Source organism: Chelonus insularis, unplaced genomic scaffold (genome assembly GCF_013357705.1).
Source record: "Chelonus insularis isolate UGA/USDA-ARS -01 unplaced genomic scaffold, ASM1335770v1 contig_397_pilon, whole genome shotgun sequence".
NCBI lineage: Eukaryota > Metazoa > Arthropoda > Insecta > Hymenoptera > Braconidae > Chelonus > Chelonus insularis.
In genome coordinates this window covers 1,175,101-1,199,412 of record NW_023276552.1, presented here as the reverse complement: position 1 = coordinate 1,199,412, position 24,312 = coordinate 1,175,101, and the positions used below count along the sequence as shown (strand labels likewise).

Here is a 24,312-nt window from a genome sequence, read left to right as displayed (position 1 = left end):
TTATTATTGTAATGAATATTGTAATTATTATTATTATAATTATTATTATGATTATTATTATAATTATTATGATTATTATTATTATTACAATCGTTAGAGTATAAAAGTTGATATTTAATGAATTGGTACTGTAATTGTAGGCACTATATTTGTTTGGTTGGCTTGTGAGGGCGAGAGTCTAATATAAACTCGGGTTATTAGATACCTACTACGCTGTACCTTTCGCTAGCAGGAATAAAATCTTGTGTTGTTGTGCAAAAAATAATAATAAAAATAAATAATGAAAGAAAGAAAATAACCCAAGAGTGCGTAAATGGCTGAAGTTGTAAATTATCACAAGTCGTATACGAGCTGTGAGTGTCGTAAAAGCACAAGGTGCGGCCCTCTTTCTTGATACAAGAAAATACAGTTAAACTCACACGCCAGTAGAACGCATTCTTGGAAGATGTAGAAAATTACGTAAGTTTTTTCATGATATAAAGGAAGGAGAGAAGCATTTATTGAAATGTTGAAGGTAAATGAGATGCTGGGCGTTACATTTGCTGATAAGACATTTCAATCGACAAATATATATTGGATTAAAAATGAAATTTTTCAATTAACTTACTCTCTATTCTTCCTTTCTATTATTTCAAATGTAAATACAGTCAATTTTGTTGGTCATAAAAAGAAGCACAACCACCAAAAGGTCAATAATTCCTGCTGGCTTGCATCTGAGAGGGAACGAGGGATGAGACATACGCATGAGCGTAAAGTAGTGGTTGTTGTACGATCTTCTTTACGCACCTCGACGTCGATGATTGCAAAAATGCTTGTATTAGATGAAAGAAAAAAAGAAAAAAAAAACAAATAATGGATATATATCAGCGTGTATGTGAGATTGTAATGATGTCAATGGAACTTTTTGTTAATTTTATGTTGGAAATGCTTGCATTTTTTGTATTTAGTTTGAAGATAATCCCACCGACCAGCAACCAACGACAATGAGAACAAGCTAGCACAACAGAATTTATTTAGAAAAGAATGAAAATGAAAAAACAGTAATTAAATACATAATGATAATAATTATTAGTTAATATCACATTGAAACCGCGCCGGATCGCATTACACAATTAATCTAGGCTTTTTGTTTTATTTTATGTCTATTTGTGTTAATCGTAACTGCAATGGAACGAGTCATGTATGATTTCCTTATGATGTATAGACAAAATTCAAATGAAAATATTTGAAAAATCAGTGTGTGAGGAACGAGCTTTATACTGCTTTTATATGTTTAGTGTGGATACCACGTAAAGATAAATCTACGCAACTACTATGTAATTATAATTACTCTCTGTATGCAAACCAACGCGAGCATAATATACATAGTTATAGATATATATTATATATATCTATCACGTACAATATAATATATATGTATACGTGAATATATTGTGACGGTAATATTATGATTACGATTATAACGCTACGAGAATACGAGTATGACGATGATTTTAAGGAAAGTATACATATTAATAAACTTTTTAACACCAGTATTCCAACGATATTGGTGAAAACAAAAATACTCTTATTGTCTTTGTTTCATTTATTATCACCTTATCCTCAATATCTCCTTTCATTTAGTCTGTGAGAATTCATTTTTAAATGAAGCAAGAAAAAAAGACCAGGAATAACATTGAAATATCTTTTAAGTTCTCGTATGGAAAAAAATTCGTTCCCCGACGTTCTCCTCGTGGGAATATAGGGAACGTTTGGGGAGCGAAAAATGTTTTTTTCCTTTGCTGCAGCATTACTTAGTTTTTTGCTAATAACTCGAGATGTATAAGGCCTATGTAGAAAATGCGCATATCGATAGATTCGTGAGAATGAGATCTTTTTATTGGACTAGTTAAAATTATGATATTAATGATAATTTATGCAAAAATTGAAGAAAGTTCCCGTTTTACCCCATTTTAGGGGTGAAAAAATTAATTTTTTGTATTTTTGACCTGATTCCGCATTTCTACGCATTGAGACGAAGAGAATGAGTGGTCGAACTTGAAAATCGGACAACTTCGATTTTTCGACCCCAAAAAATGGCAAGTGGTACCCCTTTCCATTTTTTTTGGCCAAAAAATAAAGGTACTCCGATTTTGATGATTGAGGGCTCATTCTCTTCGTCTTGATGCGTAGAAATGCGGAATCGGGGCACCGGTCAAGAAAATTCACTTTAACACCCTTAAAAACGGGTTACACTAAATACAAATTATGGATTATCATCCCCTTGACTTTAAATCCTTATAACTCATGAACGGACCGTCCAATCACTGATTTTAGGGACGTTTTGAAAACCTGAAAGTCTAAGCTAAACATCCATATCCATAAAAAATGTTAAAAAAATTTCTTTCACCCTTAAAATTGCTAAAATATAAAAAAAAATCACATTTTTTTAGGAAGTTGCCAACTATTTTGGCAATTTTGAGGGTGAAAGAAATTTTTTAAACGCTTTTCATGGATATGAATCTTTAGCTTAGATTCTGAAGTTTCTAAACAGCCCTTAAAAATTATTTTTCGATGAATTGTTCGAGAGTTATGGAGGTCCAAAGTTAAAGAGTAGATGATTTTTTGACCTTTTTTCGACTTTGGACCTTCATAACTCTCGAACAATTCATCGAAAAATAATTTTTAAGGGCTATTTAGAAACTTCAGAATCTAAGCTAAAGATTCATATCCATGAAAAGCGTTTAAAAAATTTCTTTCACCCTCAAAATTGCCAAAATAGTTGGCAACTTCCTAAAAAAATGTGATTTTTTTTTATATTTTAGCAATTTTAAGGGTGAAAGAAATTTTTTTAACATTTTTTATGGATATGGATGTTTAGCTTAGACTTTCAGGTTTTCAAAACGTCCCTAAAATCAGTGATTGGACGGTCCGTTCATGAGTTATAAGGATTTAAAGTCAAGGGGATGATAATCCATAATTTGTATTTAGTGTAACCCGTTTTTAAGGGTGTTAAAGTGAATTTTCTTGACCGGTGCCCCGATTCCGCATTTCTACGCATCAAGACGAAGAGAATGAGCCCTCAATCATCAAAATCGGAGTACCTTTATTTTTTGGCCAAAAAAAATGGAAAGGGGTACCACTTGCCATTTTTTGAGGGTGAAAAATCAAAGTTGTCCGATTTTCAAGTTCGACCACTCATTCTCTTCGTCTCAATGCGTAGAAATGCGGAATCAGGTCAAAAATACAAAAAATTAATTTTTTCACCCCTAAAATGGGGTAAAACGGGAACTTTCTTCAATTTTTGCATAAATTATCATTAATATCATAATTTTAACTAGTCCAATAAAAAGATCTCACGAATCTACTGATATGATAGAGAGAAAAAATTTTTTATACAGGTTATATATTTATTACATCATGTAAATGATCTTGTGCATGTCTTGGATGAGTTGGATCATATAAAGCCAATATTCTAATTTATTACTTATCTAGAAGTAGAGCTCCAAAATAAAATATCCAAAATGTTTGAATAATCTTATTGTTAAGAATAAATTTAATAAATAATATTTTCTATTTATATTGACGTTGTACTTCATTTATAGTAAAAACAAAAAAAAAAAAATTTTTTTATTCAAAAAACAGAATTCACTGAATAAAAATCACCGCCCTATAGACTCTTTCAAATTATAAACTTTTTTAAATCCCAGTATATATAGAGTAGTATTTGATTTATTGGAGACAGAGTTATTGGAGTAATAAAATACGAGAACGAAAGGTCCTTTTGCATTTTATTGTACAAAAAGACAATATACTATAGATGAAAAACAATCGAAAGTTTTTGACCAGTGGATTTTATTCAAAATGTTTTTTATGTTTCACCCTACATCTGCAAAATGAGAGCAAAGTTCTTCCCCGTCAATAACATCTAAACGTTTATCTTTCGAAAATATTCATTCAACCACAAGGCTACACGTAAAACGTATCGTTTGCGTACATTATCGATTGGGGTCTTCTTTTTCCATCAACATCACCAACATTCCCTTTGGCATGAAGCTTTGACACTCGAGTCCGATATCTTGTTGGTTCTTAGCAGAAGGAAGAAGAATCAAATACAAAAAATATCCCTCACAGTTTGGCCCTCAAGCATTCCAGCAACATATCCATAAGGGATCACTCTTCTCATGATCCATGATATCAAATGACTTCCTTCACCAGTTCAAATTTCACCTTTTTATTTATCCATAAGTTCCCTCCTCCTCCTCACCAACTCCACTTTGAGTAAATAATTTTAAAATAAGTGAAATATTTGTGATATTTTTTCGAATATTTTTATGACATTTCTCGACAGACTTTAATTCGGATTTATCTTAAAATGGCTCAATAAATTTTTCTCGAATACTTTACAGCGCAAAAAGTAACAAAATGGCTTCACGAGAGTAATAAAAATAGTAATGAGAATTTTTTAAAGCCATACACACATAAAAAAGGGTGTGTCCGGTATATAAGGGGATGGAATACACGTGCAGAGAACAGCGTAAAATTTAATGTTTTTACTGTACATAAAAACGAAAAGATCTCAAGTTGTATTTACATGTATCAGTGAGTTGCTTTTCAATCGCAAAAGCATCTCTGAATCCACTTAAAAGATGAAGGAAAGGAGGAGGGAGAGAGTAAAGGGAGGAAAGATCAAATGGTGGACACAGAAAGGAAAAGGGCGGACCCCTCAGATATACGTTTTTACTTTAGTCTTTGATACGAGAAAGACCAGAAGAGCGTGTCGATGTGCTTGGTGTTGTCGATTGAGCGTATCGCTTGGACGACTAATAAGGGTTTTGCGTTGTGCAAAAAGAACCACCCTTAGGTCAACCCCCTTCCTTTTTACGAAACAACTCACACTCGATTGCTTTGCTGACGTGTGCACTCACAAAGTGACAGCGTTTCGGAAATGGACATGAGGACAATACTTTTTGTATCTCTTTCAAACTTATTTCTTCAATCGCTGAATGAGAAACCCAATACCACACCCCTCCGGATATAAATCAGCCGACTGTATTTCATATTTTCAAGAGGAATAGCATGAATGAATCAATAAATGCTGACTTTTCAAGGATACTATTTTCCCTGTCATATGTATATTGGTGGTGATGGAATCAAGAAAAAGTTCCGCTTTCGTTCCTCCTTTGATGTCACCAAGCTCAACTGAAAATTCATCTTTGATTTAAATGATTCAGTACTTCGATATTTATTCCATTCACATTTCGACAGCCAAGAGAAAAGAACTTGAGATAGTTTAGTGTTTAATAATAAAAGAGACTCTGTCTTTGACCATTGAAAGTGTATCGAAAAGTCGAAAAAGTCTCTCTATCTTTACGTCCTTTACTACACCCCTGACAACCTTTGGAATCAATCCAATTCCCGACGAATTATATGGAAAAATACGAGAACTTTCCAGTAGGGAGAATAAGGCTATTTCTTGTATCTTTCTAGAGTGTTAGGGATGGATCTGAAAAGTCAAGTCATTAGTAATTATTGCATATTTTTGAGATACCTTCAAATATCAATAAAAATGCGATAATGAATTTGGTAAATTTAAGGAAAATTTAGCAACATTTTATTATTCTTGCAGAATTATAATAATAAAATATTTTATTAGAAAGACCCTTTCAAAATGTGTTTTAATAAGTAGTTATATTTTATGGCAAATATAATCGACCATTACTTTTATTATTGAATATTAAACTCTTTGTTAGAGTGAAAATTTACATTTGCTCATACCTATCTTTAGATCGAAATATTTTACGTTTTCCAAGTGAAAGTAATGGATGGAACATAATGAATAAAGTTATTCTCTCTTTGGATGGGTATTTCAAGACGAAGAGGTAAGTATGAGAAGATTGTTAGTACCAATATCAAAGATACTAAAGAAACTTTTCATTTCAATTATTTTATAACCAACTTTAAACTATCTACAATATATAATGATAGGGATAACAGACGAATTATATGACATAAAGTAAATGTACACTATTACACTCTATTAAGAACGTGAACATAATTATGGTCTTTAATTTTTAAACCGGAAGATCACGAAAGTCGACAGGAAATTTAAAGCGATTTCAAACTGCATTTTATTTTTTTTTTTTTTAAATTCAAACTTAATTGTTATTGGATTAATTTTTACTTTGATAATATGAATAGAATAATTGGTAATGAGAATGAATGAATTGGAAAAAAAGGGGATTCGCCATGATCTACTCAAGTTTTTTGGCTGTGAAACGGTAGATACCGAAAACACTTAGAACTAGTCTCTAGTCTCTTTAAAGCAGAATTGTATTTTCTACTACCTGACGAATCCCACGTGATTCTAAGACCAAAATTTCATCTATATATTTGTCTACGAATAAAAAGAACCACATGCGAGAGAGATTTATATCTAATTCAACAGATAGAGTAGATACTTTCTTTTCCAACTGCTCATGACTCTATCAATAATATCAAGAATTTCAATCAAATTATGATTTATTTCTCTATGATAATATTCCACCTTTATGAATCATAAAGCAATATATTTTATAAAATATACTATCTTTAGAATCGTAATAACTTTATTCAAAATAGAAATACCTAAAATTATGAAATAAACTCGACAATATTCCTTCCAAATTCGACTGAGTGTAAAATGATATCTGGATATAGCCTCTAAGCTAGCTATACGTGACGGTCGATACGAGAGAAATGCAGTCACTTCTATGAATATTAAGCAGTACTGCTGTACGGAATAGGATCCGAATGAGATCTCGAGGTGGAATGCGATTGTCATACCCACTGGTTTCCGACTCCAATTTTGAAATCGACGCAACCACCGTACCAAGTGGCATCATGCAGATAAGAGTGTTGTATTTTTAAGGTAGTATGAGTATTATTAATCGTGTAACATTCAAGGGGACACTTCCGGTCTTAACAAAGGGTAGCCACATCATCACGTCATTATGTCTAATGATTTTCAGAGGATATATCTACTCTATTGTTATTTACTCCACGTAATTACATGTTAACATGTCTGAATTATACCAAACATCAAGTGATTGACGGCTAATAAATAACTAAGGATTACAAGTTCATTTACTCACCCTCCTGCTAGCTAATAGAAATGTATTTTCAACTTTTTGAAAGGTTCCGGTCACAAGGGAGATAAATTTTCTCTGGAGAATTCTTCTTACATGCCCCCCCCCTGACATTGTAATGTTCAAAACATGCTTCAGGATATCGAATTGTGTATCTAGACGCAATTGCAAACGTAGATGAAATCTGACAAGGGGCCAACGTTCGTTGGTCCTTTGCAGAAATACCTTTAGGCTAAAGTTTGGCATGACCCCTCGTATATATTAGAACGGAGGGGAGACCCTGGTCATTATGAAGTGGACATGGTACTACCTAGGAAGCAGATGAAATCTAATCCAACATTCGTTCTACGAGGGTTCCCTGAGAAGGGTTAGACCACCAGTATTTGAAGAGAAGTGGGGATGTACACCCACGTACTCATTCTCTCGAGTGACTTGAACTGAACTGAACCAATAAGATCATTTTGGTTGGTCAATTCCGGGCCAATATGTCGAGGGTAGCTGGACTTGGAATTTGTTTGATTAAGGTCGATAGAAGGATAATGTGTTAGGGTAATTTGTTAGGAAATCCCGAGACGACGGAAGCATTTGATTGAAGCACTAGGACTAGTTAGTTTATTCTAGACCTCCTTAAACATTCAAACTCTTGTGCCAAACAATATTCATGGACCTCTGACTTACTCATGCAAAATACCATCATAAATTCACTTCATTGTTGAAGCATTTTTTAAGCCAGAGAATGTGTATAAAAAGTCGCTGAAAGTAAAAACATGCATGTTCATGGATCCAAAAAAAAACTTCTAAGGGCTCCTTCCTCAATAAAAGTTGCAATAAAAGCCTGCAACATAATCTTCATTGGCGGACTGCCCGTAAAGTCTGGGAACCCAGCTCTCTCAGTACAACTTTTGTCTTGCTTCAAACCGCTGGTCTGGTCCTACATCAAATATCAACCTGACTTCTATTACCACCAAATACTCAGTCTTTTGTATATATTTCAGACTTCATTTTCTGTATCTATCAAATGTTACAATCCCATTCAGTAGCTATTCTTGCTCATAAGATATTTCAGTTGAAATACATTGCCAGAGGGATTTAATACATTAACTTTTATTCCATACAATCGGGGAAAAGCTTAAGCATTTATCCCTACAATATTAGATGGAGTAACAGAAGCTTTTCACTGAGTACCTAATCCTATTTCTCGTTAAGCTATTAGCAGGGTTTTATGAAGAGACTGTTTTCAGTGGAAAAATTCAAATTGATATTTACTGAAATGTATTATTCAAACATACCATTTTTCAATCTAAATAATGTTTATTTGTCATTACAAATTTCACGTAATTATAAATAGAATTACAAGTGTCGAATAAGTAAAGATAAAATAAATACTTGCTTGAAGTGAACTTGAACTATCAGGCATTAAGGAATTTATTGATAATGAAGGATGCTTATTTACCCCATGATATGTTACATTATCACCTCCAGAATCCATTACTTGTTCTACCCAAGTTCTATACTCAGGAATACTTGTGTAAAATCCTGGAAGTCTTGGGCGAGCACATCCCCGACCACCCGAAACTATTCCAGCTAGTGAATTATCACATACTAGAGGTCCACCTGAGTCACCCTGTAATTAAATTGAATAAATTTATCATTCCCTATGCAAACAACATCTTAATGTGTCTTAATATCTATTAATATATAATTGCATTTAACAAAACTTTTTTTTACGTATAATTTAATTAATAAATTACCTGACATGCATCTTTGCCTCCATGAAAAAATCCAGCACATATTAAAGCAGGAGAAACATAAATAATTCCTGCTAACAATTTTTGACACTCACGAGGTGCGACTATAGGTAACTTGACATACATCAAGACATCAGAAATGGAGCCATTCTGGAGCAGATTCAATCAATATTATAGATCACATATGATCATAGAAAAAAATTAAAAATTGTTTTTTTGTTCTTTACTTCAGAAGTATATCCCCAGCCAGATGTAGTGCATAGAGATCCTGGTTGTGGAACAGTTCTGAGCAGAGATATTGGTGAAACGTAGCTTGTTTGCATAAATGGTATTTTTAACTGTAAATATTGATTTAATAAATTTTTCAATCACCTTTAATAAATATATATTTTAATTATTTTTAAATTACCAATAATAATCCAATATCATTAGCAAGCATATTGTAATCATACATGGGATTAACAATTTTTTTCTTAACTTCACGTGTCTGTCTGTGACGAGAATATGAGAGCTTGAGATTAACTTCTCCAGCAACGACTTGAAGTGGTATATTTACAGCACCTTGCCTATAAATTATTCAGACTATATATTTTTTATATAATCATAATTTACTATTAAAAATGGTGAATGATACAATTTAATCACCTGTGTAAGCAATGAGCTGCAGTAATAACCCATTTGTCAGTCAGTAGAGTACCACCACAAAAATGTCCCTTGCCAATAAGATTTTGAATTGAAACCATATAAGGAAATTGTCCAAGTTCTGCTGCTTCTCCATTGACTATCCGACCTTCCATTCTCGCTAATATGTTTTCTGTTGCTGATACTGATGTAGTCATTTTTGGGGTGGATTTTGATATTATTGTATCATTTTCACCTTGAATACGTATATTAATTATTTTTCACTGATTCAAATCCACATTTATGGCAGTCATAAAACAAAATATAGACAGAATCAAAATTACCATTAACCTCATAAGTTGAGAAAATGAATAATATTACAATTTTGAATACACTTAATTTAAAAATCATCGTGGAATATCGTTATTTTTGAAACGTTCACTATCTTTGGGCAAATCACTAGGTCTACTTAGTGGAAATGATACTCAGTATGTTAACTTTATTATCAATACTGAAGAGACAATTTATCTAGATCTGTTATCAATGATTTGACATTGGCTATATTACTAAGAATTGGACATTCATTGTTTTCATTTATTTTACTTATTAATATTATTTTAGTTGCAATGTTTTAGCTTCATTGCACCTTAGATTAAAATGCTATTATAATCCTCAAATAATTATTGTTTAAAATTAATGCAATTTTACGCTTTAGAATATTGTACAATAAAGTTGATGATGAATACAGTAACAATAACTTTATTTATATTATTTTGAAAAAAAAATATTTTATTGATAGTTAGTTTTTCAAGAATATTATCATTTTGAATATTTCATTTTGACATTTACTGCTGAAGGTAAAGAAGTGTTCTGTTATTTTTTATTTAGCTCCAGTTGGTATGACATTTACTTATGATAAAATCGATCACGACATGATCAGCAATCATTTTGCAAAACTGAAATTTCTAATAATTGCACATAAAAATGCAGTCAAATTATTTCCAGTGAAACAAGTTTTGATAAATTATAGTTTACTATCATTTAACACTAAAATATTAATATAATCAGTTAGTCACACAATTATCGATGGACTTCCCCTCTTATCAATACAAGATCAAGATATGAGCAGGTTCAAAATTATCTTGGAATTACTATTTATCAATAATAAAAGCCATTGATTAATTTTATAAACACATTTATTATATTTTATTATAAGATTAAATCAATAAGTGATTGAAATAAATTGGCTTGAAGCATTTTTATCTTAGAACACCAGGATATAATTATTGTTTCCAATAAAAAAAAAATCTGGACATGTTTTAAATCAAATAAAAAACAATTTATCATAAAATAAATTTTTCTGTCATTAATCAATCAATTCTATGTAACATTCTGATATCTATTAATTAACTATAGCTTTATATTCAGAATAAAAATTAAATTGACGATACAATTACTATACTTCACAATCAAACAATCACATAGGGATAATATTATTGATACCTTCATTATTCTTAATAGTTGCTCTATTATATAGATCGTGGTCAATAATTTTCACGCGCCTACATATTTTTCCCATGACTCTCATTTACTCTACTAAAGAGCAATATTAAAATGATCTCGACAGAATGAATCACGTAATTAAATGCTGGCATCAATAATCAAGTTCTACATAAGTATAGCAAGAGATCATTCCTGCCTTTATTGACTTTTCAAAATGACCTTTCTTCCTTTTTTCGTGACCGAGAACTCTTAAATTTATTGGGACATCCACGCAATTCATACGCATACAAATGTCCCAGCTCATTTCTCAGTTATTCACATTGATATTTCCTTTAACATCGTGAGCTTCATGGTCTACTAGACATGTAGGTTTCCAGTGAGCCTGAGCTCCTTCACGATTAAGATCGTATTATGTAATCACATAATCACGTGCCCTGGACCTCAGTACAACACTCTCGAGTTCCTTCAGTTACATTGCTAGCTGTACATACGTCACGCACGAATGTTGCGTGCTGATTTTAGAAAAGACTTCTCTTTGTTGATTGACATGAAGCAAAAAAAAGTAAAAAACAGATATAATTCAGCCAACGAAATAATGGAAAAAAATTAATAGAAAAGAAATATAAGATTTGCCAGGGTTTGTTTTGTATGAATTAAATTCGCCAGCTGGTACTGTTTTGGTGTTACATAATTTGCGTAGGAGTGTGTTTATAGGTCAAAATATGTTAGCGTATATACAAGATAAATTTTAATGGATATATTTAATATCTAAACGCAGCATGAAATCACAATTTTATAGCTTAATATAAATACCAGAATAAATTACAGATGAAATTAAAGGTGAGAAAAAAACGATTTTTTATTAAAATAATGTCACAAAATTATATGCTGATAAGATCTTGGCACGTGCGATTTTTTGCTGGAGATAGTGCAACAAGAATGCCAAGTATTATAAATGTATCACATTGATTTTCTTACCAAGCTAAGTGACGGTTAATAGATATTGGTCTCTTATTAAATCTGCACCACGTTGTTGTTTATCATGAACTTTAAACACATTATCTTTAATCACCATCATTCCAATTTTAATAATAAATTATTTTATTCAGAATGATTTTTATTATGTCAACGGATTAATTAGCTGATGATTGATTAACAAAAATATAACCAAAGCACCTTGATTTTTTATTAATAGTTGATAATATAATGGCAGATAATATAATAGTAATTAAATAAAATATTAATGCTTCAAGTTCATATTTCTCTATTACATTCATAGTCAATATTATCAAGAAATCTTTTCACATACTGTGATAGATGGTTTGGCCATAACTTTTCAATTTTCAAGACAATGGAATAATATTTTTTTGACTACTTTACGTTTATAGAATTATTGTGTAATATGGTTAACCACGTAATGACTCCAATTTATCAGCATTATCGCGAGAACGGCACTAAGTTGGTCGTTCGTGCAACTTTAGTCGATGTTTATGTATGTACGAAACAAGACTGATTTATATCTTGGTCGTGAAATTTTATTATAATTTATAAGGCGCTTATAAAGTGTATTAGAATCATGAAAATTTTATTGTGTTGCTTCAACGCTCAATATTATTTTATATCGAGTACCATTTCTTGCATATTAATATTTTTTCATGTGCCATTTCAATTTTATGTTTCATTGGTTCTTGATCATGTTCATATCAATTTCACTGAAATATTATATTCTGGGTGCACTTTCCTTTCTAATGCAATTCATCTTGACAGTCAAAAAAAAAATTGTACCCACGAGCTCGTCAAAATAGTTTGGCTAATTTCCAAACCGGAAAAACCAGAATCCATTCAGAGTTTTCAAAACGTTGTTCATTTCTTACTCAATTTTATTTCAATACAGTTTTCATGTTATCTTTCAATCAGTTTTCCTTTTTTCCTGATTTAAATATGTAGTCATATGTGCCGCTTTACATAAAGTGTTTTACATATTCTAGATACCTTTTATGTTTTATGACATTTATTCTGCTCTATTAATTTTTGTCAATTTAATAAAAATGAACATAAGCTAGCAATTTAAACCTTAAATAAAAAGTGAGAGTCTTGGAAGTTAAACGATGAAATGAGTTTGAATACTCGAGTCACCAATGAGCACAAAAACTTTCGCACATTTTGCCACATACGTTTAAACATCTGGTCACAAATAATGGAATATAATTGTAACCAAGAAAGATTTACAACCGAGTGAAGTCACTGAAATTTTTACATAGTATATATTTACTGCTACTAAATTTTTTTTATTCTTTCTCTTTTAATTTCTTTTCTAACATCTTCATAAGTATTTTATACTCAAAAGATGTCGAATAGACTTTCTACATGAAAATAACTTTGCTGATAATTATTCAAAACATAACGTAATGAATACACCAATAGTTAATGTGTTGCTATTATTATTATTTAAATTCACATATTAGAGAATAGTTATTTTAAAATTGTTATTTAGCTATATTTTGTGATAAAAATAAATAACATTTATATTAAATTATATTATAAATTATAACTCATAAAAAATTAATGCATTTAAATTATTAAATTTTTTCCATGCAATGCAATAATTTTTTACGAATAATTTTTACAAATAAAATTTTTATTATTAATAAACTTTTTCTTTCGACGATCTATATTCCAAACACCTGTATTGTAAAGGTAATGAGATCATTAACTGACCTCATTGCCAGTCGACAATGAATATTTTCTATGGTATGATAAAAGTCCTAAGCAAGAAGGTTCACTGGGACAGTCAGCATCCAGTACTGATTTCTCTTATTCTACTAACGAAGGTCGTACGTCACCTTTTACTCACTTGGAAACCCCTCGTCGTTGTTTGCCTTCGATAATTCAATCCAGTGGCTCTTGAAATAAATTCACATCAAAGAATTGCATCATTAGACTTTATAACTGTACGTGGAAATTGCACAATTGGTTCCTTCATCTGGGATAAGAATGACAAAATAAAAATAAACCAAAATGTCATCGATACTAATGAAATATAAATGAAATTTTTTTTCCCTCTTCTTAATTTCATAAAAAGATAATACAAGGTCATGTATCTCTTCATTTCAAGGCCACGATTGATTTTTAAAGTCCTTTTATTTTTTTGGTAGGATGAGACGATAGCTTCCGATGATTGCAGCACTCAAGGTTTCTTTAAACATAGTAGTACGAAAAAAAGCCTGAAACAAATGAGAGAAAATAGTATTTGAGGTCACGTATGCACATTGTTTTACCTTGATATTTTATCTTAAATCGTAAAAAAAATTTTTTTACAGAAATATAAACGTTACGGGAGAAAGGAAAAACAAATTACTCAATATGAAAGTCAACTGCAATGATTACTATTTACAGTATGAGGTAATGATAATGGTGGATGTAAAGTTAGCAAAGTTGTCGGAAGTGATTAACTCGTCAACATTCGATCTTGACCCTGGCCAGGCTTCATAGATCATTGCTCCGAATCGCCTAAGGCATTCATCCGAGGTCACCAAAGAAGAGATTCCGACCTTGCTCCACGACCTCGTGTAACCCGTTACACTTGCACATTCACATCTAGGAGTTAGTAAGGCCAAGAAGCAAACAAGTTTGTGATGCTTCAAGCCATAAGTATCGCTTTCGCTTCTTCAACACCAGGAAGAGTGAGAGGATATTTGCAGAAGATTTAAATTACAACTTTACTGAATGTAAACTTGTGAGAAACTCTTCAATCGATTTATATAATTATTTTAAATAAGCATTATCAGGATAATAAACACATACATGAAAGTTATTATTTATTACACTTATTAAGGATACTAATCTAATTTTTCATAATACAGAAGATAAGGATTTTGTGCAATAAAGAAATATTACTTGTTTTAGACATTTATAAATAATTGAAGGAAGTTACATTACATTATTTACAAGTTATTAGGAATATAAAGTTCAGGAAGTTACTAACTACAAACTATTGACCTCCCAAGTTATTTTAGCCCAAGTGTTTTTTTCTTAATCTACAACCATTTTTAGATACAAGGAGACTATTATTCTATCTATATAGAAAAGGAAATCAGGAAGTGGATCAGGGTTTCATTTTATTGCTAGCCTTGAAAAAGTAATTTAATATTAATTTAACTAGTTCTATATTACTTCAATTAGCTAATAGATATTACTAATGAGGAATTTAAAATAACACAGATAATGATGAAGATGATCATTAAGGAATAAAATGGTAAATGAGTTGAAAAGAATTTTTTTAATTTATCAGAGATATGAAAAGCAATCATCCTTTCCTCGATGCTCTTCTGCAACTTTATCCGTAGTCCAATTAAATGTGTCTAATATTTTTCCTTAACTCTCATCGACCACGGATTCCTTTACCTGAGTTTGGTGGCACAAATCCAAATCCACTTGCTCCAACGATTACTCCACTAGTTTCAGCATTATTCGATTGTGGTCCAGGTGGGAATAAAACTGGTCCTGTAATAAAAGACACAAAACAATCATTCTGTTATTACAATAAGATCTTAATCTAATTGCAAAAAAATGTGTTGAGTAAACGACATGCGATTTTTATCAAAAGTATGGGTAATGGTTCATGTCAAATTACTTGAAATCAGAATAATAAAGTTATTCGTTTCTGTCGATCGCGTTGAAAAATTACTTTTTTTACACTTCAACGATTTGATATATTAGCTTCCAATTTTAGGTATTCAAACTATTTTTGCACTCCATGTTCTAAACACTTAACAGACTACTTGTTGAATTAAATCAATAGGAAAGAGTTATAAAATATTACAAAAAACTGAATAACTTTGCATTGGCAAATTTTTTTTGCTAAAAATGAGTTTTTCAACGAACAGAAAGTTGGAGAAATAAAGAGAAAAAGTCAGTTGCACTGAATTACTTAATTGTATGAAATATATATCCATATAAACAAATAGTAGTTACTGAAACGTTTAAAAACTAGTTTTTCGAACGCGTATCATATAAACTAGTTAATTAGCCTAATTTATTCTTATTACTTTATCAAATTAATTTGTCATTACTGCATATACGCTTACAATATGTAGTAACTAAATCTTGAAGATAATAAAACTATCATCTTATGTAATCAAACGTGAAATGAAGGTCATAGATTGCTCTTAGATAAAAACAAAACACACATGATGTGTAGATATGTCAGTATACATATAATCTGCATTAATATCAAGCCTCTTTGCATAGATCAATAGACCATACAATTGAGATCACTCACGTGGTTTTAGCAAACACTAGTGGTAACAATATATCAGAGAAAGTGCTTTTTCTAATGGATGAAGACATTCACTCCGGAAGTTTAGCAGAATACAAATTATCCTTCACATCATCACATTTAACGGATGAGTGCAAGCAACCTACCGGTGTTGGATCGTGGATCTCTCATTGGTGTTACAGCACGGAAGTAGGGTCCAAAGCCAGCAAAAAGCTGACTGTAGTCCTGAGCCATCGTACTCGATAATATTGTACAGCAAAATATTATGGCAATCTGGAAAAAAATTTTCTCAATGTAGTTTAATTATCTCTGACTATGATAGATTATGTTAAATAACTTTAAATATTCCTTTCATTTTTTACAGCTGTATTTCCTTAATTAAACTGTCTGTAGTCAATTTATTACAAATGCTATAAATTTCTCTAATAATCAATTTGAAATTGAGGAAAACATTAAGTTTTTCCCGAATGAAAATTTACGATTTAAATTTAAAGCAATCAGGTTAATTTTATTATAAATCACACTTTTTTTGTTATGTCATATAGGTTACATTTTATTATTTGTAACAACTGATTTTATCTATTAATTAAAAAATAAAGACCGAGATAACATTTATCACTGATCTATCTTCCCGGAAATAATGGAATGAGCCGGTGGAGGAACGGTTAACTACGTTGTTCAAAATTGAAGCCGTTGAAAGTTTATAGTGTGAAGTGGCGCCATAAAGATGTCTCATTGTACTTCAGAACACATTATGGCGTCATGTAAGCATCGAAGCGTGTCTAAGCGTTTGTTGTATTTAATCATAAAAAAGGTAAAAAATATTGAAGGAAAAATTCTTATTGATTTAAATTATTGTTAACTAAAACAAAATCTTTAAGTCTCTTATAAAATAATTGATTTAAAGCAAATATACTCTCCAAAAAATGATCATAATTCTAGAAGCTTTTTTGAGACGCAAAAAAGTAACAAAATTATGGCGTCACGTAACGCTATTCGCAACTTTGAGATGAATAAAAAAGTTTTAATGATTGATTAACGGTAAAAAAAATAAAATGAAATAATTATTCGATATCTAAATGAGGTTGTAAACCTTTACTTTGTAAGACATTATCTGGGGCACGGTGAAGCTGCTTTAATTGACAGTTTCAAGAACGCTAAGAGTATCGTTGCAGTTAAGGTGAGTCATACATTTAATCTCCGACTTAATGCGCCTATTTCACTGTTGAATAATTAATGTCTTCTAAAATGTGAATATCCTTAGTAGTTATATAATTGATAATTTTTTTTATCAGGCATTATGCGGAGAAAATTTTCTACCCAGTCTAACGCGATCTTTATCGCTTATCTATGTGTATTCGCTTCAACAAAAATCATAGTGAAACCTTCTCCAGTGGATATTTTGTAATAACACTTATTAAAAAAATGTCAAACGACGATTAGCATTTGCATGGTAAGTTTACCTATTTTTATAATTATCCTGCATTTTTTGAGCTTATTGATTAGCCTAATAGCCTAGTAGTTACGTGAGAGGATACATGATAAATATTGTAATTCCCAGTGTAACAAAACATGCATAGAAACGCGGTTAATAGGTTAAGAATGTTCACACGATCCGAGGTATATATGCGTAACTACAATATAATCCAAGAATTGCCAATTTATCGACAGCATAACGATCATTTAATGAAGGGTTTCACATCCTATTTGATCCGACATTTCTGATAATATATTCGTAAACAGGGTTGTTGACAAGACAGATAAAATCCTGATATACATAAATACAAAAAAAAAATAGATTATGTAGAAAACTATCAGAATGCAATCACTGGAAAATATTATAAAATAAATGTCATTTTAAATTAGATAATTATTACCCACAACTAAGTCTCAATGGCACACGAAGTAACTACTAGTACCTCAACCATTAAAATAAAAGAATATAAGTGAAATTATAGAGTCAATGGCATTTATTATTTTAATTTGTCTACTACAATGTTATTATTATAATAACGATTCTTTTCTCTCGTGTAGAGTTGAATTGAATTTAATGATGTAATAAAAAAGAATTATTATCTTTAGGCTCTTCAAGTAAAATATTTGATATAACAATAATTTTAATAATTGAATATCTTTCAATAAGGTAACATTTGAAGTTTAATTACAACATAATATATGGCGTACTTAAAAGAGCAATAAATTGAACGGAATCAGTCGGAAGGCAATCAATGGGCTATAATTACAACAAAACAAATATTTTAGAACTCTCATTCAAACATATAAAACAAAGAATGCGTACCAAATGATTATTGCTGTAGTTCGCCAAATCAATTTTATGGCTCGAAGGAATATTTGATGAGTTCCGGATTCATACTATTTCCTTTTTTTTTTTTTTTATTTATTTATTTATGCTTGCAGGCTATGATTTCGATCGTAAATCTATTCTACCAAGCGTCCTGCGGACTATTAGATGAGCAGTTAAAGACACAAGGAGGAGTCTAAAATATGGATGATTGCGTACTATTTTTTCTCTTCGTTTCTGTAACCGTTACGTAAAGTGTGTGATGATGAAACCGTTATAAGTATCCTGCGTGTATCGTTAGTGTCTCCGCGTGTTTGCGCGTCCTTTATGCATTACGATAGATACAATTTATGAAAGAAACGCCCTCATGACAAGTAACAGTAATTATTTTATTATTATACTCGGTTATATGCGGGCGTAATGATTTGAAGTGTCATGATATATTTTTTAGTCCAATTATTTAAACACTAGGTGAAAACATGCTTTATTGATACAGAAAATAATATATAAATATACAATTATACAAGAAGATACACCTATGAAATTGATACTAATTAATTTTATCACACGAAACCTATTGTTCGAATTGAAGTGAAATTGTTTTTACATTCTATAAGCATTTATTACTTTAAAGTGTATGATCATTACTCGATAAGGAATATTATCCGGGTTTGAATTTTTCCACTGTTAAAACTACTTTCACGTATCTTGCAAGTATATGATTCATTCGAAAGGCCAAAGACGAAATTTTTAGAAAATTCATTTTCACAAGTTGAAAGTGATAACATTTTTTTTCAATTAATGAAAAAAATAGCAGGTTTATTTAATGGGTTTCTTAGTCGCTTTTTTAAAAAAAAAAGAATTAGTTGAATTAGCGAGGTCAAGATAAAATGTACGGCACACATGTGCGATACCGTGACCCATGAGATTCTTCCTACGTGATATATTACTAATGTTACTTTCCTTGAAAGGAATTACCTAGTGATGGGCGCGGATTCACGAGTGTGAAACAGTCACGGAATACTCAAGACCTTTGTCAAAGTAATCAAGTTATTTTGGTGAAATGTCATTTTAAAATAATTTTTAATAACAAAATTGCTGATTCATTGGGATTTACTTTCTCTCTCGAATTACAAATAATTATCAACAGTTTTTACTGTAATAATATAGATATTTTTTTTTCACTTTTAATTTCATTGTTGAACGATCAAACTGTCTGCAATATCATTACCAAAGACAACTCAATTAAAAGTTAAAAAAACAAATGGAAATGTTAAACATTTTTTTTCTTCATTCAAACAAATGCTTTTATGCAATTCTCGTGCTCATTATCAACCTGATATTATATCATTAAGAGTTGAGAATTTATAAATAAAAAATTAATATAAATATTTATTATGAAATCGTTGTAACGATGTAAAAAAATTATCATACAAATGATTATTTACTAAACCTATTTTTTTTATGCAACTAAAAATAATTTTCTCTTTTTTTTTTAAATGATAAAAATAATATTTCAACATCATAATAAATGTATATCTTAGCGTCACGAGGATAATATCCCTTTTTATTCCATGTCTGCTGTAAGTCTGCTTAATACAATCCAGTTTACAGACCAAACCTTTGTGGTCTGCAGACTATTTACTAATATAAAGAGCAACCTGGGTATCAAGTTTCCCCATTCAAGCCATAGAATTGTTCTCGATCTACTTGTTTTATTGTTATTATCATTGAGTATATGGAGAAAATCTCATGCAAAATAGAGAATCGTTCACATAAACGGTCTTATAAATTGTATGTATAATAAATGATCAAGACATAACGTAAGTTTAGTTCAGTACCAATGGCACATATGTGTACCTACATTGCGTCCTAAGATAGCTATTCGAGTAAAATAAATGCACAAATAAATGTCTATAGAGACTAATGACGTCGGTCATATAACCTGTAACGAATCTCTTAGTCACGAGCTATTATGCGACTTCACTCATGGCCGTTTTCATCTAATGCACCATCCTGCATTTGATCAATTATCGATACTCTCTCGTGACGGTAGATGAATTTTCGAGATAGAAAAGATATAATACACACAACTAACACGTTGTTACACTTGCCGGAAGAGAGTGGTCTTGTGCTCGCGACCGCTAAGCCCCAGTGCTTCTAACACTTGTTTCGTTTATTCCGGAATAAACTTTCAGATAGCCCGCTGTCAAATTTAATTGCGAAAGTAACTTACATGAATTGATTAATTAAAGATAGCGTATAATTAGTTATAAATTTTATAAATTTATTTATGATTTAAAATTCACACAAATTTATTAACTGTTATGATGGTGCAATCTTTAACGCAATAATTATTTATTAAAGATTCATTCGAATGACTTACTAACATAGCTAACGATATATGACAGGCAATTAAAATTATAGTAGAAGTCATTAAAAATGCGTATTTTATTTTAATGTGTGAATTGGAATATAAACATTTTATGGTGAATATCATGATAAGCTTACGAAACTGGAGAAAGTACTTTCTTCAAAGAAGAGGGTGAATGGATGAATTGGATTTTTGTCGTTTCTCCTACAAAAACTTTATTAACATAAAAACTAGGTTATCGATGATGATGGTGATGATGATTATTATTATTATTTGCGAAAAAGTATTTACTAATTAATTTTTATATAATTATTTTTACACCTTAATCTTATTCCATAGGTTATGCTTCAGAGAGTATAGAAATTTGAATTTATGTACCTCTAGCTGATGATCAAGTTTAATTTTAACATGTTTTCTTTCAGAAAACTGTTTTGGAAAACACATTGTATATTTTATGCAATGATTAACAGTCAGAAGCAAGCAAAATAAGGGGAGGTACTTATGTGTTTTCAAGGTATCTTTTTTAATGCGTAGATTAGTGTGTTTAATTGTGGATGCGGTTGGTGAGTACGTTAATCACAGTAATTTGAATGAGTTTGCGTGAGGTTCAAGGAAGTAGTAAAGTTTTGTAGCGAATTTTTCTTTCCATAACGGCCCATTTACCAAGCATTTTTTTACCTCTGAAACTGACTCAAGGACTGAAATCAATTACAGGATTCACGTGATATTCAGAAAATTCATTACTAAGTCGTTCATTGATTGGAAAAATATCATGCAATCCAGGTAAATTTATTACTAATATTAAACAACTCAATAATATTTTATTTGATAATATAATCCTATTTAATTGCAGTTGTTATGTTTTGAATATTAATTAGAATTTTCATACTTTCGATTAATTGATCGAAATTATAAGTTGTGCGAATAAAACAACATTAGAGAATGAAAGGAATTTAAGTACTGAAATACTTGAATACCATTCCCAAGAAGTGTCAAGAGTCTGACACAGAAATGTAGAAAAATTATACGAATAACAAACAAGAATGTTTTGCAGGTACCCAAGTCGTGAACATGTGATTAGTTTGATAAAAGCTAATATGCAAATAATATTGCAAAATTATAGAAGACAGAAGTGTAGTTAAAAAAATTATATGAATTGCTGTCGGTCAAACATTGTATAAAAACACGACAATCGTTAGAAAGCCATCAAGCATATATGATTAGCACTTTTTGTTCAACTTCCTCATCTTAATGGTTACTTTTTTAAACTTGTTTAGCACCACTAGCTTATTACTATTTAATCATATGCTCATTTTCTTAGCAATTTAAAGACCAATTAATCGGTTACGTTAATTAGGCTACTACCCCTGACCTCATTTTAAATATGTAAGCTCACCCTGTTGCAATCTTGAAGTCCTTCTCTTTTATCTTTCAACACCATTCACCATAAACCAGTTGCCATTTTGTTTAGACGATTCATTTTACTTATTTATTTATCATTTAAATTTAATCCTTTTTTATTTCGGAATAATAAATTATCTTGATGAATTAATTGAATAATTATTCAATCAAATTAATAAATGAGTTTTAATTGTTAGTTAATTGTTAAATAATTAAGATAAAGCTGTAATTAAGTTAATGAAAGTGTAAATATTCGTATTTTTAATTGATCAAAAAAGTTATTGCATTGATGAATTTTTTATAGACTTTTAATAATTGAGACATAATCCTTAAAGGCATACTAAAGCACCATTAATCTGTTAAAATCAAGCAAGATGCCAGGTGTGATATTCTTAGATTACTTGACCACGTAGATAGATTCCAGACTCATTTGTACCCAACAACAAGTGTTCAATAAGCCGCAGGCAAGGCCAGAGACTTGTATTGCCCTGGAGATTGATGTGAAGCAAATTTAAGCATATAATTTAATCGTAATATTGTATAATATAATAATCAACTTCCGACGTAATCACTTTATAAACAAAAAACTATGAAACAATGTTTTTATCTCATTATTATATATATGTGTTTATAGATCTATGTACTTTCGATTCGTTTTCACTGAGTATGCGACACGCGTTTTCGTAAAGCGAAACTGCAAAATCGTTAGTGCATTCATTCAGAGCGAAACGCCAAGATTTTACTGAGAAAAATATCTCACATAAAAATGCTTATTTTTATTTTTCACTGTTTGAATATTTTTGCACGCCAAACCACTGGAAACTCTCACAGAATCACTTCAACATTTAGAAGATTAATCACAATTTTTTTTTTTTTTGTTTCAGTGCAATTGAAATCACAATTTTTCTGTCAAATACTTACGAGTCTCATGGTGCTCTTGAAATCTAGTTGAAACTTGTGATGAACACAGGACTATTCCAACTGCTACCTCCCGCGTTAGACTCTCGTTAACTGTTGGTTGTATTACCACGCGGGGCGTGCGGAACAGTAAAAGAGAGAAAGAGTTGAGTGATGTAGACTCAGGGTTGGAGAAAGAGAACGAGGGTGGGAGGTCTGTTGTTCTAGAGTAAGTATACGTAGGTAGTAGATAATTCTTTATTCTGTAGAACAAGTAGTTGCAGTCGATCTTGTCTGACTATTTCCCTCGTTCTGTTATTATCAGTACTCCCGCACGGATTTATTCCGATTGATGTAAAGAGGGGATTTGTGCTAGGATTTATATATCGTGTTGGAGGTCACGGACCCTCCTCTTTTACAAGATACTCGGTTCTTCTATCTAAGATGACGGTCAAGGTGACCCTTGCCCTCGAGCCTTGAGACGAAACCGCGTGATCATGAGAGAAACGTCCACCACTGGGCGAAAATGGTTTTATCTCAATTGATCTGTCGTTCACCGGAAGAAACATACTTTGAAGGCTACTTCAGGACTCATTTTCTTATTAATGAGTAATTGATGCTTGCTTTTTAACGTTACACGTTAAGACAATAGGGATGATGAAGGTCTGATAGAGATTTGATAAGAGTACAATTTGATGACAAGAACTGTGTCAATGACGATCGTTATTATGATTTGAAAAAATTAGTTATTTAATTGATGTGAAGAATTGCTGGCTGTATTCTTTTAATTAATCCTCACTGAATAAAAAGTTTGATTATTATTCAAAATTGAAGATAAGAGTTATGTATTCAAGAAAAAAATAATTTTACAGAATAAAGGAACAATTTTGTCAGTTGAAGATTGATTTCTGCTATAGGAAAATACATATTGATATCAATAAATTAAAGATTCAATCAAGCGAATCATTTTTCATTTGAATAGTTGTAATACCAGATATAATTGAAATTCTCTTATGACTATGCGTTGATTTAAACGGATTAAAATTTTGCATCTTGCGAAATTTGTGCATATTAACTGTGTG

At 30.9% G+C, this 24,312-nt stretch overlaps 3 protein-coding genes across 3 annotated transcripts in view; 1 reads left to right on the top strand and 2 right to left on the bottom strand.

The window, feature by feature from the left end:
• Nucleotides 1–8,414: 8,414 nt before the first annotated feature.
• Nucleotides 8,415–9,983, bottom strand: LOC118067736 (trypsin-like). Its single transcript, XM_035084654.1, has 6 exons — nt 9,820–9,983; nt 9,500–9,731; nt 9,264–9,420; nt 9,082–9,192; nt 8,858–9,004; nt 8,415–8,730 (listed from the first exon to the last, which is right to left on the bottom strand). The coding sequence occupies exons 1-6, from the start codon at nt 9,884–9,886 to the stop codon at nt 8,437–8,439; spliced, it is 1,008 nt and encodes a 335-aa protein (XP_034940545.1). The 5' UTR covers nt 9,887–9,983; the 3' UTR covers nt 8,415–8,436.
• A 3,579-nt stretch (nt 9,984–13,562) lies between these two features.
• Nucleotides 13,563–23,387, bottom strand: LOC118067676 (uncharacterized). The gene is made up of 4 exons (XM_035084543.1): nt 23,255–23,387; nt 16,403–16,529; nt 15,383–15,481; nt 13,563–14,202 (listed from the first exon to the last, which is right to left on the bottom strand). The coding sequence occupies exons 1-4, from the start codon at nt 23,261–23,263 to the stop codon at nt 14,177–14,179; spliced, it is 261 nt and encodes an 86-aa protein (XP_034940434.1). The 5' UTR covers nt 23,264–23,387; the 3' UTR covers nt 13,563–14,176.
• The window catches only part of Ance-3 (angiotensin-converting enzyme Ance-3), a 34,506-nt gene continuing 33,524 nt past the window's right edge, over nt 23,331–24,312 (top strand). Inside the window, exon 1 of the mRNA XM_035084540.1 lies at nt 23,331–23,459. The gene's annotated coding sequence lies outside the window, so the exon portion shown is untranslated. The remainder of the gene's footprint in view (nt 23,460–24,312) is intronic.